General features: G+C 36.2%; 1 protein-coding gene across 5 annotated transcripts in view; it reads left to right on the forward strand.

Moving 5' to 3' along the window:
• The window catches only part of Ca1 (carbonic anhydrase 1), a 75,972-nt gene extending 62,941 nt beyond the window's left edge, over window positions 1–13,031 (forward strand). For all 5 annotated transcript variants that reach the window (XM_040741980.1, XM_040741981.1, XM_040741979.1 and 2 more), the window contains 7 exons: window positions 3,537–3,596; window positions 4,024–4,221; window positions 5,658–5,776; window positions 8,421–8,516; window positions 9,080–9,142; window positions 11,679–11,834; window positions 12,584–13,031. In XM_040741980.1, coding sequence (XP_040597914.1) covers window positions 3,560–3,596; window positions 4,024–4,221; window positions 5,658–5,776; window positions 8,421–8,516; window positions 9,080–9,142; window positions 11,679–11,834; window positions 12,584–12,700 — 786 coding nt within the window. In that variant the 5' untranslated portion in view covers window positions 3,537–3,559 and the 3' untranslated portion in view covers window positions 12,701–13,031. The remainder of the gene's footprint in view (window positions 1–3,536; window positions 3,597–4,023; window positions 4,222–5,657; window positions 5,777–8,420; window positions 8,517–9,079; window positions 9,143–11,678; window positions 11,835–12,583) is intronic.
• Window positions 13,032–16,530: the final 3,499 nt, after the last annotated feature.

The raw sequence follows: 16,530 nt of genomic DNA on the forward strand, positions 1-16,530 counted from the left end.
ATAAACCTCATTTTGTAACTGAAGCCTTCCAATTCTTTTGTCGTAGTAGCTGATAATGGGCCAGCACAATTTGAATCCCAAGAAAGTCATGCAACCTTGTAGAATTCTACACACTTTAGAAAGGCAGTTGCCCTTGGTCTTAGGATTAAGATAGGCATTTTTCTTTCCAGTGGCATTTGACAAGTCACTGCTAGAGCTAGGCATGAAGCTCTTTATCCTTTTTATTTCTTAAATACCAAGAAATTATTTTTAACTACAAATTTAAATTTAATGTTCATTACAGCTTATTATGTAGCCTGTGATTTACTTTTAAAATGATAAAGTAAAGCCAGAGGAAAATATTCATCTAAGAAGTTACAAAAAAATTATAAAATTTTAAAATTCTAAAAAGCATTTTAGTATCCTTTAAAAGCAGGTAATATGCAACTCTAAGACCTTGTAAAACATTAAATGATGTTGCTTTTTTAAGAAAACGTTTTCAGGTATTAAAAATTATTTTCCTTGAGTTAGTTGGTGTAACCTAACTTCTAGGAGACTAATGTAAATTGAACCATTACTTTAAAGGACCCAGCAAAGTGAAATCATTCAATAAATAATGTGATGACCCATGAACTAACCTTAAAGTAAATGTCTTATATGCATCTGAGAAAGATGGTGCTGTAGCATAAACAAAAAAAACAGAACATACCTGGGCTGTGGGAATAACCAGACACTAATTCAAATGCTGGTCCTGCTTCATGAATGTCCTTGCTACAACTGTCATTGATAGCCAGACCACAGCTACTTAGATGGCTGAGGAGAAAGCCACAAGTTCAAGACTTGACTGAGTTACCAAATGGGTCCAAACTATCCTGGGCAACGTAGTGAGAGTCCATCGGGAAAAAAAAAAGCAAGAGAAGGAAAAGAAGACTGAAGATTTCAACTTGGCACAAGAGTTTGCTTAGTATATATGAGGTCATAGATCCAATCATCAGCATGCAGAATAAATAAAAGCAAGAGTTGATACTAACTTCTAAGGTCTGCTATGAAGATTGAATGAGATCATTATTTTAAAGGCCCCAAAGATTGATACCATTCAATAAAGAGTACTCTTTTCTAAGCCCCACTGCTAATGTGCAGCATGAATATACTGTGCACTAGTTGTTATTAATGGAAAACTTTTAGCACTTTTGAATATTCTAAATATTATCAGTTAGACAATTCTCTAGGAAAAATTACTTATGTAATTCTGCATTGCTTTTCTAAAATGTGATTGATGATTAAGTTTCAGGAGCATATGGCTTCCTTCAGAACAGTCTATCAGAAAAAGCAAAAAGCTTTTTTTTCCGTATGTACATTTAATGGTTTCATGAAATAAGCTGTTCAGAAGAGCAAATTCTGTATAGATTGAGCATCTTGTCAGAATGCAGAAGCAATGCAAAAGTTATAATCTTTGGAAAGTACAATGGAAAAGGTTTTTGGATTAAAATCCTGTGGATAAAAGATTAAATACCTTTCCTTTATCTTACATGTAAAAAAAATGAGGGAGTCAGTTTATGAGAAGAAATTAATGAATGTAAGAGTAAGTGGGAGTAGTGCTAGGGTTGAAACCTATTAAATTTTACATCTCTCTCTTTCTCTCTAATTCTTTTCTTGTGAGAACACTTGAACATGCCCTGAGTACATAATAAAATAAAGGGTCATGAAGGTAAGAGTCAAGGCAGTTTTGACCCTAAAACTTTAAGTGAATTACCATACCATATAAATGTTAAGTCATTCCTATACTGAATCATCATGTAATAATACAAGAATGCTATTCCTTTTCAAACGCATTGATTAATGTTGTAGTTCAATTTAAGTTTAAAGAGATGAATAAAAGATACTTAATTACTGTTAGATAGGAATTGTAGAGCAAGGTGACTATAGTTAATGGTGATGGATTATATTCTTAAAAATAAAGAGAGTGGACATTAAGTACTATTGACACAAAAAAATCAACTCTAGCTCATGTGACCATTAACTGGATTTGTCTTTTATAATGCACATGTATTCTAAAACATGATGTTGTATTGAAAAATCCATAATGTTGTTCATCTGATTAAAAAAATAAAAATTTAGATAAGAATAAGGTAACTTTCAAGCTGTGCCTCCTAATACTTACTAAGATCATAGGGTGGTAACTGTAGTCTCCTTGCCCTCTGGATATCCACAAGCTACTGGCCACTTTCTCCTGAAGCAGAACACAGTCATCAGCATTAAAGAGCAACAGCATGACCCCTGGGCCTCGCTATACATGTTTGTCTGTAGGTCTTCCTTTGTAGGTCATGACCGTTCAGACAGTTCTGCATGCAAATAAGGAAGAAAGGAACTCATTATTTCAGAAGCTTATGGGTATGGTTTTATTTCCAAAGTACATTACTTGGAGACATGAAAGAAGGGCTTAGCCAAATCCTGACATATACCGGTCAGCTTCATTTCGTCTTTCTGGAAAGGGTTGTGCAGCTTCTCACCACTCAACGGTGCATGAGTGAGCGAGTGAGCAAGCTGAGTTCTCACGTTGGTGCATGCACGGACTGAGCTTATGAGCACTGTGTACCCATTAGCAGAACTAGGGATCATGAATCCATGCTTGACCCAGGGTGGAGTGAAGGAGACAACTAAACTAGAGGCTGGGATCCTGATATCTTGCTAGTTGTATAGCTAACATCCCTTAGCTACAAAATGGTAATTCTTACCTTATAGCATTTATATGTATGATAATAAAACATAACAATATGAAAACGGTGCATAAATTGCAGAGAACTATAAAGAAGACATGTTTTATTCTAGGTAGAAAAATATTACACCATATTCAACTTTCATATTACTATAATCTTCCCCATTTATGAATTCCAACATTTCTCCAGAATAAAGAACCTTTCTCTAATCTGACCTTTTATTATTGTTCTAAAAGTTTACATTGGAAGAATGTCTCACATTCTGACAAGTTCTTTGGAATTTATCTATAAAATATATTTGTGTTTCTATAAAAGGTGTCATTAAGAATAATATTATGTTACTAATAATTAATCACTGATTCTATTACCTGATTCTAAATTAACACTATGAGACTCATTCAGTTCAGTCCATAACCATGCAAATTTATTTCCTTATTAAATTATTGTTACTAACATTGTTTAGTTATCCATCTGTAAACTTACTAGAAATCGTAAGTGCACAAGGTACTTTTTATTCTAGAAAATTCATAAGCTTCAGTTAATATTCATTCATGTCTTCCACAAACATAGAAGAACAAGACTAGTTTAATAACATCTATGATTTTGATTATTTCATTTTTATATTACAATAAAATAAAACAATCAGGGCTAACCTAACCCCATAGATACATTTTTACAATACCATTTATTTTTATATGTATACTTCCTGATAAGCAGAGATGATGAAACAGTGTGCTATTACAGGCAGACAAGTTTCTATAAAAACCGATGGTGCTGCTTAAGATCTCTGCTGCAGAGGCAAGTGCAGTTGGTTATTCCACGTATCATTTCTCTTTTCAGAAACAAAAACTAAATAGAATATCATGGCAAGTGCAAACTGGGGATATGATGGCAAAAATGGTAAGAGTATTTCTTTTACATGTATCTAAATAGCAGCTTATTCCTATTTCTAATATTGAGTTTACTAATCACTTAACTTAACTGTATAGTAACAGGTAAATGGTTTGAGTCATTTTTGAATAATTACAATATCCTTTTATGTATTTTTAGTAGCTGGTCTTTGGGTATGTAGATCTACAAAATGTATTTAGTTTATACATACTATTTCTATACTATAATTGTACAGACAGTATAATTAGGCCTGAATTGTTTCTATTGCTAGATATACTGTTTATTACTATAGTAATGAAAGATAATTTTCAAGCACTGAATGCCATTTAATACACCTGGATAAACCATAATCTAATAAGCAAATTGGTGACGTCCTGATACTTGGAATGAAGAATTCTGTAAAATTGTGGTTACATGGACATGTTTGTTCCGACAGGTCCTGACCAATGGAGCAAGCTGTATCCCATTGCCAATGGAAACAACCAGTCTCCTATTGATATTAAAACCAGTGAAGCCAAACATGACAACTCTCTGAAGCCTATCAGTGTCTCCTATAATCCTGCAACTGCCAAAGAAATTGTTAACGTGGGACATTCCTTCCAAGTGATTTTTGATGACAGTGATAACCAATCTGGTGAGCCCAAAGACAATTATGATACTTATTTCCTTAGAATCTACTAAATGGATTTTTGTTGACAATGGATTCTTCTCTCATACAAGACATCTCAGCATCCCAGCCACAGTTTTTCCTCCCCCCACTCCTTCCAGATCCTCCCCCACCTCCTATCTCTCCCAGAGGTACCTCCAATTCCCTTCAGAAAAGAGCAGCCCTCTAGATACAACAGCCAAACACAACAAAACAGGATTCGAAAGACAAGGCAAGGGCACTCATACTGAGGCTGGACAAAGCAACCCCATAGGAGAAAGTTCCGAGATCAGTCAAAAGAGTCAGAGTAGTTTCAGAAACACCACTCTATCCTGTGCATTTTTGCACATTTGTTTCTGTATTTGAAAATCCAATGGCTGGGAGGCATTGTGTCCACTTGTAAGATGGATTGCAGAGCTCTCAGCTCTGCTTTCTCACAACCCTTCTCGTAATGAGACATCTGACATATTCTGGCCATTCCAGGATTTTTATCCTTATATCTCAGAAGAAGCAACTTTTCTCCAAAAGAGTATAGTGAGTAAATAATTATGAACATGAAACCAAAATGGAGATATTCTAAATGGGATGACAGTGGATGAGCTTAATGAGGAAACAGGTGATGCATGAGTTCCCCTCATACCTGAGAATCTGGCATGTTTCTTGCCTCATGGTCAGCTTTTCATCAATATTTATTGAATAAGTTGTTAAGGGATTGTTCTGTAAGAGTTCTGGTGATGTGAAATACTATGCTTTCCCTACTTTCTTACAAGGTTCTAATTTTCTAATTTTAAATTTTAGGTACATTAGGGGTGTGCCCCTTGTTAACACTGAGTTACATCTAGTGTCTTTATTGCTTAAGAAATCATATGATTGGACAAACTGCCCAGGATGGGCTGTCATTCAGAGCAAAAGTTTTTACAGTGGCCTTGCCCCACAGGCAGTATCTTTTGGTCCCTTGCCAGAGGGTCTCAACAAATTTGTCAAACTACATTGCTGTGTCTTCAACAGCTATTTAAAAAAAAACAGGTGATGGGGAATTTTTAATTAATATAAATTGTGCATACTATCCACACAGTAAGAAATAAACTTTCAAATTAATGGAAAGTTTCAAATCCAAGGAAAACTCTGTGATCATATAGCTTATTCACTTTGAAATATCATCTTGGTAGCATAAATAGGTAAACTTGTGGTTCCTTTGGTGGAATTTGTGCGTATTTTATGAGCTATCCTGCTGCTGCCATAATCGGGAAGTCACTATCCATAAGGGTGTCATCATCAGGATGTGTAGTGGGGAAACGCAATGAAAGCAAAATGCTGGCAACAATTGGTGCTTGCTGCTATCTCACACAACACAATGGAGCATTGATTTATAGCAAAGATGAACTAGAGATCACCTGTCTGACCGTACCGCTCCTCCCTTGCAGTTCTGAAAGGCGGCCATCTCTCTGATAGCTATCGGCTCACCCAGTTCCATTTTCACTGGGGCAACTCAGACGACCATGGATCCGAGCATACTGTGGATGGAGTCAAATATTCTGGAGAGGTAATGGGATATATTACTGAGAGAAGCTCATGAGCGCACCCCAGAAACAGCTCTGGTACTAGAGAAGCTACTGTTAGAATATCTCAAAGAGGAGAGCTTGCTGGTCTTTGTGTGACACATACATAGATCCATTAAAATCTAACACTGGCACATCATATGTTGCAGTAGAGGGACCATTTTCTTATATATTTGGTTGTGAGCCTAGCCTTTAATGGCTGAGCCATCCTCTCCAACCTGAGGGATAATTTTCTATGGAAAGAAACCCTGAACTTGTAGGTGAGAGTTAATGAGAAACTTTAAGAGCTTGCCCCATTCAAGGATTGTTCTACCATTCTTTAACTCTTTGACTGCACTGGACATCCCGCTGTGCTCCTTAACTTCTCAAATGTGGACACAGTGATGGCATGTGCATATCTAGGCAGGAGCACTGAAGTAACACAGCACAAACACTGGACTTTAATCACACACCTGAGATTTAATGATTTCAGGAAGCTTAAGTCTCTGGTTACAGGCCACTTTCTGTCACCTCTTGATCTTCCCTCCCAGGGAAATTTGTGGTTTGTTCCTAGATATTATATCTACATTTCCTTTAAAAACCGGACACACATGCATCAGACTATACAATTTCACCTTTTGAAGAAACAAGATAAAATTCTTCACTACTTGTGTGAATACACAGTGTGTGTATATAAGTATGGCTCCATACAGATGAAATGGCCTTTTTAGTTTTAAGTTGGCAAAATGAACCTTATAATGCATATGATTTTGAAACTTGCATTTTCCACTTATCAATGTATTGTCATCACTTTCCAAGTCAGAAGGTATAATACCACCTCTTTTAAAAATAACTGCTTGGTATTTCAATTGTATAAATTTATCAGAATTTATTTAGCTAGCCCGATTGATGGATAATTATAGTATTTGCTTATTATATTCCCACTGTGAGTTTTGTTGTTGTTGTTTTGTTTTTATCAGAAAATCCTTCAATGAGCACATTATGCCTGTATCTGAAATACCAATTGAAGTAACTATATAAGAGAGATTTCTCGCAGAAGAGGTTATAAAATATATGTAGTTTACTGTGATAAAATTACATGCTAGGAGGTTGAATACAGCTATACCTTGTTTTATTTTATATTGTAAAGTTTAAATAATACCTTTTAGTGCTGCAGAAGACTATAAAAACTCATTCCTGGTTTCACCTCTGCAAAACTGAAGGTGGACTAAAGTGGAATGGAAGCCTAAAGTATTATGTTTTAGGAAGGATGCTTATAAATATTCATGAAATCTAAATCAAGGATTATATTCACTCAACTAAATTGAGAAAAATAACATAACTCAATGATAAAAACATCTAGTCAAAAAGTTCAACATGTTATCTAATATTCAGCCCAAAAACTTGTGTAGGGCAACCACCAGGTTCAAGAGGTAGTACAGATAACGGGTGACAAGTGCAAGTTCCTCCCTTGATCTCCATGGAGTCAAGCTAAGCCTCTTATTAGCTGTGTAACTTTTCTCGTCTATAGTTTGGTACTTTAGCATCAATCTCCTCATACACTTAAGCCAGCTTCCACATCATAAGTGCTCAATAACATTACCTTTAGTTTTGCAGAGGAGATAACATGTGAATCAATTGTGGGATTAAACAAATAGTACTAAATGGCAGTGTGAGTGCTTACAAAGAATTGTCAGTGAACGGGAAGAATAAATGACGATGAGACAAAGCTTAAATGAGGACTGAGGAGCTGTCTGTCTCAAAATGAGTGTTTGAGTTACTCTATTTATCAACTATTTATTGAGCCTTTATAAATATATTAGATTTTAGTTTTCAAAATAACTGAGTCAGAATCTACACTTTGTAGAGAAATAAAAAGTTTTTAAAAGTGAGGTAAAAGAAGGAAAGTGATGGGGTAGAGAGAAAGAAGAGATCAGATAAACGCATGAAAAGAATAGATTTGAGTTATAGTGACAACTTTATATTGTATAATCAACTCACTGAGGTTTGGCATTTGAGTTCAGTCCTAATTGTAAAGACAAAGGAAGGAAATTCCAGGAAGTCAGCAACTAATACAAAAACCCCCTAGCTATGACCAAGTGAGGAGGTACATACTCTGCTAGGCATGAAGGCTGATAAATGTGTAAAACCGATATATGTAATAACTGTGGTACTTTTTGATTGAGCAATTATGCATCCCGTATTACCTTTCCTGAGAGAAGAAAATGACAGATGTGTTATGAAGAATCGAGCTTTCTGCTAGCCAGGTGACTCCACAGATATCCGTTAGACATTCACATGGAGATATCAAAACAGAATCAAGAACACATCCGGGCATATGTGGATGTACAAATCTAAAATTCCACCAAGAGATTAGGCTGCAGAATTTGACTGAGGGGGTTTGGGAAGGACACCAATGTGCCCAAGCTTTCCAGCAGACAAGGGGCTTCTTTAAAAAATTGTGTCATGTGAGAGAAAATGATTTCATCTTTTATCCTAAAGTTAGTTGCCTGCAAGATGAGGGTTCACATTGATTTTTATCCACCTGTACCATAACACATTTTAAATATAACAAATTAACATGTAATTAATCTTCTGTCTTTTCCTTTGCATCAATATTAATAATAAATTACATGCCACCACTTCTAGCTTCACATAGTTCATTGGAATTCTGGAAAATACTCCAGTGTTACTGAAGCTTTCACAAAAACTGATGGGATGGCAATCATTGGAGTTTTTTTGAAGGTGAGTCATGGTTAATTATATAGTTGTCACTTGATTTTTAAAATGGTAGATACTGTGAACTTCTTATCATTTAAATTTATATTATCATTGAAGAGATGCTCTGAAGAAAGCCATCATTAAATTGGATAAGATGGAATGACTAAGTAACTATTGAGATCACAGTATTTGAAGGTGACTTTTACCAAACACTTATTCAAAATATAGCAAAAATGCATCAAGTATGACTAACGTAACAGATAAAAATGATTGTGCAATTTTGTGTCATTGTTTTGGTAAACATCTATAGTCTGTGTTACATTCCATTGGCCATCTTGTTCACAATTAAATTTAAGACATATTTTCTGTTTACTACTTTGTCAGTTATTGTGCCTGATGAGAAATTGGCAGAGTATAAGATCCCATAAAAGTACATTCCTCAGAAATTTTGTCTCTTGAAACAGATAGAAATCCCACATCTTTCTCTTCAGTTATTGATGATAATTGAAAAATTAAATTTTGAATAAAGAGTATTTTATTAATTACAATCAACTCATATTTTCTTTCCTTTTGTTTTAATTTGCTAGGTTGGTCCAGCCAACCCAAATGTGCAGAAAGTGCTTGATGCCTTAAACTCAGTTAAAACTAAGGTAAATAAGTGAAGTAAACTAATTTAATTCTGAAAACAAGAACAAACAGAAGTACATAAATCATCCAGTTGTTTGAAATGGGAAACAGGAAAACAGGTGGAGAAGCCAACTTGCCACAAGGTGCCATGGAGAGCTTACTCTCACTGGAGAGCCTGATGCAAGAGTTGATTTTTAATTTGTCTTCATGGTGCTTGTTCCTTTCATTAGACAGGTTATTTAGTCACTTATAGATCTGCTAAATCATGCACTAGTGATACTTTCAGTCTCATGAAAAGGAATATCTTGATTCCTTTAGTAATGCAAAACTATGGACATGAAGAGCCCTATTTGAGAAATATGATCTGAACTAAATGCAAAACCCTTAATGGATTTTTCTGAAACGCCCATCCTTAACACTACTGTTTTAATATTAATTCCTTTTTCTTAAGGTCAAAGTGGCTTGGTATTTTCCTTCACAGTGTGAAGAACTACTGTGTTTTTATGTAAAATAAGTTTGTTTTATGCTGAGTTCAGAAAAGAACTTTGAGTAAGCATATGGTAAAGTGAGAGATGGAATATTTATTAAACTCTACTCCAAGTGTCAAAAATATATAAAAATAAAACTAAAAGGAAATAGTGAGGATAAAAGCAGAAAATAGTAAGATGACTGATAAATACAAAACCCTATTTTATCAATAAATGAACATTTTATTCTATTGAATAAACAGCAGCAAAAAAGAATGATTTGGGCAGCTTTGGTAAAGGAAAACTGGCACAAATACCAAATGCTATTAGAGGGACTGGCAAGATGGCTCAGCAGGTAAAGATGATTGCTTGAGCCTCTAGAACCAACACAGTAGAAGGAAAGAACTACCTCCTGAAGGTTGTCCCCTGACCTTCACATGTGTATTCACCTACATATGCCTACAGATAGATGCATAAGATAATTTATTAATAAGTGTAAGAAATTCTATTCAAAGCTTAGAAAATACAGTATAAATGTGGAAGAAAATTTCTGAATCAATATAACAGTATATCAATAAATTTGAAAACTCAGATAAAATAAGTGATATTCATGAAAACACAAAATTGTAAGAATGAACCAAAAGAAAAACCAAATAGACCAAAACTCTAAGAATAATTTGAAAATACAATAAAATATGTCTATTAAACAAAATTCCATACTCAGTCCAATTTATAAGAAAATTTACTCAGCCTTTAAAGTGGGGTAGATGGCTCAACAGATTTGTCATGCAAATAAACAAAAAAGCATTTGCCATACAAATATCATGGTCAAAGTTTATATTCCCAGGACCTACTCACATCCAGGTGTGTATGGTGTCTCACCTGTAATTCCAGAGCTTGGAAGACAGAGACAGAGTATCAATTGAGCCAGCTGCCTAGCTGGACTAGTCTTAGCTGAGAGCTCTGGATTCAACTGAGAGACCCTGCATATAAAATAATGTAAAGAGCAATCTAAAAAGACTCCAGCCACCAACTTCAGTCCTTCACACACTTGCACACATGCCTGCATGTGAATGTGAATGAGCACACATATACATATGCACACATATCACACACACATAACATGTAAAAAATAATAAAGAATGAAAAAGAGAAAGGATCAATCATGCAGTATCAACTAAACATTTGCCCAGGTGAGGGAACAGACAGAAAACTCCTGTCAGTCTAAAGAAAAGTAGTATCCAAATTGGATCAAGAGGATTACAAAAGGAAAGTTGTACCACAACTTTTCCTAGTAGAATGGCTAAAATAACTTAAATTATAGCAAATCAATTACAATAGCATGTTGATAAAGTCATATTTTTAAACAAGTAGAGCTCATTCTAGATGTGGATGACTTAGTGTCAGAACATCTTTGAGTAGAAGCATTGTATGATCAGATTAAATATGAAAATTCTTATCACCAGCTTCTCCAACTGAAGTTGTTCTACTGTAATTAAGAAAAAAAACAGTACAGTGTCTACCACCATTACAATTAACATAATAGTTAAAAATTTAACCATTAAACCAATAAAGAACAAAATATAAAGCTAAGTACTGGGAAAGCAAAGACAAAGTTATCATCATGTGTTGATATGTTAACTGTATTTACCTGTAAAGTTTAAAGAATCAACTGAAAAATGAAATTGATATAGAATTCTGGCAAAACCGGTTGCATAAAACAATTACCATACAAATATCAGTTCATTTTCTTTATAAAATAACAATTGATCCTAGATATATCATGGGAATAAGTAACAGTAAATGCAATTATGGCCTTTGCCCCTAGAACAGGATGGAGCATTATCCAAAAAAATTGAAATGTTTCCTAATGAATATTAAGTGTCTTTTGATAAATGTAAATTACAGAAAAGTTTTAAGGATTTTCTTCTTATCCACCTTTTCTGTCTTTTTATTGTTCATATTCAAAAACATATCTGTCATAAAGCAAGTATAGTATAAAATTTTAATGCACCTAAAATCTCTAGGTATAATATAAGGGAGGATATATGGATACATTTTATAGCATAATATATACTGCTTTTGTTCCCAGGGGAAACAAGCCCCATTCAAAAATTTTGACCCATCCTGTCTCCTTCCTTCAACCCTGGATTACTGGACTTACTTTGGCTCTCTGACTCACCCTCCTCTTCATGAAAGTGTCACCTGGTTCATCTGCAAGGAGAGCATCAGTGTCAGCCCTGAGCAGGTACCAACTTAAAGGATTTGCTTCTAGTGAAGGATCCCAAGTTTTCAAAAAAAATGCCCATGCAATAACTATTTTTACTGTATGCAGAAATAAATGCATGAGGTTCTGAATCCCTGCTGTTCTTCATAAAGAAAACCCAACACTTGTTAGGAGGTTTCTTCCAATGTCTGGAACAAACAGTGAACTTTCCTGGGAACTTTCATCATGCTCTCATTCGACCTAACTTAACAGCTGGTCAAATTGTTTCAGATTTTCTAGCTAAAGTCTTAAAATATGCCACAAAGTGCCTTCTTGCTTATTATTTCTAAATATGCTGATGCTGACTGATGGAACAGCTACTTTCCTGTGCTGTCTTGTGTTTCTCATAACATTGTGCCCCCTTGTTAACTGATGCTTTGTACACCAAGCCCTACTATGGGCCCTTTGCATGAATTAACCAATCTAGTCTTAACAACAGCCTCCCAAAGGAGAAGCTACATGAAATTAAGGAGTGCTGGCATAACATATCATTTACACAACCTCCTCAGCTAACAAAGAGAAAACGAGTGTTCTGACAGAGCCAACTATGCCTCATTTAGGCAAAATACCTGTGCAGAGGCAGGGAAATGAGTGCAGTCACTTCCTGCCCACTAAGAACACAGCCACTATCCTCAACTGCTTTCTAAGCAACAGAGCATTAAGTTCTCTGGGAACAAAGTGCTTTCTGGGACTTTAACAGGTTTTCATCCTTTAAATGTCTCACCCCACAGCTGGCACAGCTCCGCAGTGTTCTGTCAAATGCAGAGGGAGAGGCGGCTGTTCCTATTCTGACCAACCACCGTCCAACCCAGCCCCTGAAGGGCAGAACAGTGACAGCCTCATTTTGAGGCCCAGCAAGGAGTCCTCCATCAAGACCTGGCCCCTCTGGAGACATCATCCAGTAATGTGATCACTTTGAAGAAACAAAATTATTTCAGTTAGTGCTAGCAAGACAGCATACCTGCAAATTTAATCCACAGAACTAAAAAAAACCAATCATTTTAATTCCTGATGCTTAATGCAAATAATCCATGTTTGCCCATTGTAATCTTTAAATATGTGCTTGTGCTTAAATACACCTTCTTTTGTGGAATGTTTCATAAGATAATTACAGTTAAAGTATTTGTTCTTTCTCCTCTTTCCATTTTTACTGAACCAATAAATTAGCATTATCTCTTTCTTTTTGTCTATTGTGCATTTTATTAAAACCATTAAGTTTCTCCTCCATTCACAGTCATAAATTTTAAATGACTTACTTGAGTTTTTTTGTTTTTTGTTTTGTTTGTTTTTGCCTCAAATATAAGCTAAGAGCAGCCAGGCATGAAACCCTGACTCATCTATTTGACTTAAGATGGCCTCTGGATTTAGGGCTTTTATGTTAACACAACACTGGCTTCATCTGAGCTCTATGAATACAAAAAAAAATGTCCTCTTTATAGGAAGATAGTGCTTCTGGCATCCCATTCTTTCTCCGTCAAGGCCAGTGCTTTCCTGCCATTCTAACCTATCAGTTTGTCTGGATATTCTGTTTTAAAACTGAAAGGGGCTGGGATGATTGGTCAGTCAGTAAAGTTCTTGCTACTCAAGTACGAAGATTCGAGTTCAATCTGAAGAACCCACATGAAAAATACAGTCATTGCTTTAACTTAAGAAAAGCAGTGAGAGAGAAAGATGCCATATGATAGAGTTCAAGCAGAGGGTGTTTTTATTAGGGAAAGGGGTCATAAGAAGGGGAAAAGTGGGGGAGACTAGCCTAGCCTCCTGGGACAGAAGTATCAGGAGATCAGGAGATAGGAAAGAGGAGCAAGGGGGAGGTGGAGGCATAAAAGGGAACATAGTGAATAGGCACAGATGGTGCTCTTAGTGCCAGCAGCTGAGGGCATATCCTGTCAGGACCCCAAGGGCAGGCCAGTACAGATTCCTGAATACTAATTGTTGGCACAATTATAATTCCAGTGCTTCGTAAGTGGAGATAGGCATTATCTCAGGGATTTTTCTAGCCAACTGCAGACCGTGAGCCATATTTATTGTTTGAATGTGTATGGTGTGTGTGTGTGTGTGTGTGTGTGTGTGTGTGTGTGTGTGTGTGTATGCACATGTGTGTTCAGGTGTGTGAGTGGAGGTCAGAGGCCAATATCAGATGTGTTCCTCAGTTTCCCTCCAATTTTTTGAGGCAAGGTCTTTTCCTGAACGTGGCCTGGGTTCAATGATTTGACTAGATTCACTGACCAAGGAGCTTCAGGGTTCTCGTGTCTCTGTTGCCCGGTGCTACCATATCCAGTTCTTCTGTGAGTGCCAGGGATCTGAGGTCAAGTCCTCTTCTTATATAGCATGTATTTCAGAAACAGCCATCTCTCCAACCCCAATAATTGCACTTTGAGTCTAAAGCTGTCCCAAGGACCAAAGAGAAAGGAATATAACTTAACTGGAGATATTCATGTTGAAAGGATGCTCAGGATCTATGTTTTAAACATTTTCTGGAAAATGAGAAATCTTAAAATAAGTCTCATATGAACCACCTAGAAATGACTTGATTCTATGCTTGTTTAAGGTTAACATGGAGTCCAGAATTTATTTGTGTGTGTGTGTGTGTGCCTCATAATAGGAAAGATAAAAAAATGTTACAGGAGACACATCTGCTTCCCCTAAGCCGCATATTCTCAGGAAGCTGTCTTCCTTACTGTTACCTCACGGAGCTTCTGTGCTTCTTTAAAGTGACTGATAAAGCAGTCATCGTGGAGGAGACCATTGGAGGATTTCACTCACTTCCCTTCCATTCTGTGCCCTCTGTGCTTGCTGACTTCGGGTGGAATATTGAACATCCTGCCAGGATTCTGTTACTTTTAAGATGTTTGGCGGTTGGTCTTTATTCCAAATTCCCTGGGACTCTTTGAAAGGCCTAGAAAAATGGTTTTATTTCAACTTTGGTTTCCTCTGCTGTGTATCCAACCATGTGCTTCCACCAGATCATCTGGCCTTTCAGGACAGAGTCAGCTCCTTAACAAGTGTGACTTCTCCACAATCGAAGGATCTAGATCAATGGCTCTCAACCTTCCTAGTATTTCAACACTTTAATACAGTTCCTAATGTACTGATGATCCCCAACCATAAACTTATTTTTGTTGCTACCTCATGATTGCAATTTTGCAACTGTGATGAATTATAATATAAATATCTATGTTTTGCAGTGCTCCTAGGTGAAAGAGTCATGCGACCCCAAAAGGGTTGTAACTCACAGGTTGAGAACTGCTAATCTAGATGATCTACTGATGTCTCTTTTCCTGCGATGAGCAGTGTAATAGGAGAATAAATCTAATACAGTGACTGAGGAAGAAAATCTATCTTTTAATATAAAATAAAATAGTTCCTGGGATGAGGAGATGACTCGGAACATAGAGCACTTGCTGTGTGTGAGGACCAGAGTCTGGATTCCCAGAAGCCACATAAAAGCAATAGTAGGTATGGTGACCATCCATTATCCTTGAGCAAGATAGCTGGCTAGCAGGCTCTTAGTCAAATGAGATACCCTGCTTCAATAAATATAGTGGAGAACAATCATGACGACAACTAACATGAGTTTCCAGCTTCCACCTATACATGTGCATATATACTTATATCCAAGCATTCATATACACATGCATGAATATACACATATACTACATACATAAACAGGCAAAAAGAAAACAAAAAATAAGTCCATATGTCTACAGAAGTAGATACGGAAGCCAGAGTGGAAGTACTGGTTGGGTTGACCAGATGTGGAGTCACAGTGTGCCTTCTCATACCCTTCATTTAAGGCAGCATTTTTAGAAACCATTACAATTGAATTTGCATTATGTAATGCATTTGGCCCAGCTGTAAAGAGAACACAGATATAATAAGCATGAATAAGAAGGGCTTTCAAAAGGACAAGAAAAATGATCCCCTGTAAAATTCCTAAGTCAAGTTCAAGCTGTTTTCTGTAAATCTGTTCCTAGTCAGTTTTTTGAAGGTTACACAAGGTCAAATGAAGCAAAGAAAAACAGCGCAGTAGTTATTTTAAGTTAAGTCAGATTCAGCACTCTGTAGGACAAAAGCATCATTCTGTAATATCACAATCCATTTAAAGCATTTGAAAAGAATTTCAATGTTCCCCTTGGGCAACATAGACAAGAATTTTACCAAAGGTAACTGAAAGCCAATGTCTGACTTTACACACATAAAAAGCTAATGGGTAGCCAGCATGATAATCCAGATGCTTATGAACTAACACATGTGAAATGAACTTGGACTCAAGGAGTAGCTCACACTGCAAAGGACATCACCAAACTAGTGTCATTGAGAACTTGAGTACGCAGGCACTCTGAGAGAATCAGTCTTTTCACTGTAAGAACATAACCATTCTGTAACTCAGAGTTTAAAAAACACTGTATACAAATGAACTCAGTTAAACCAAGGTAGTTATGGTGAGGTTAAATTGCCATAGACATAAAAATAACACACACACATATCACTATAACACACATTTAAACAATCACAATACCCCTACCTCCCTATAATATGGCTTAGCATCTTTCTCTGTTTTTCTGGCATCTAAGTCGTCATTGGGGAAAGAAGTCACTGCTCCCGAAAGTCCATTATCCACACCAACTCATTCATCTGTTTCTAATTTTACCGGACTCTTAGTTATGCTTGCCGC

Source organism: Mesocricetus auratus, unplaced genomic scaffold, assembly GCF_017639785.1.
Source record: "Mesocricetus auratus isolate SY011 unplaced genomic scaffold, BCM_Maur_2.0 Super-Scaffold_6730, whole genome shotgun sequence".
In the NCBI taxonomy this organism is placed as follows: Eukaryota; Metazoa; Chordata; class Mammalia; order Rodentia; family Cricetidae; genus Mesocricetus; species Mesocricetus auratus.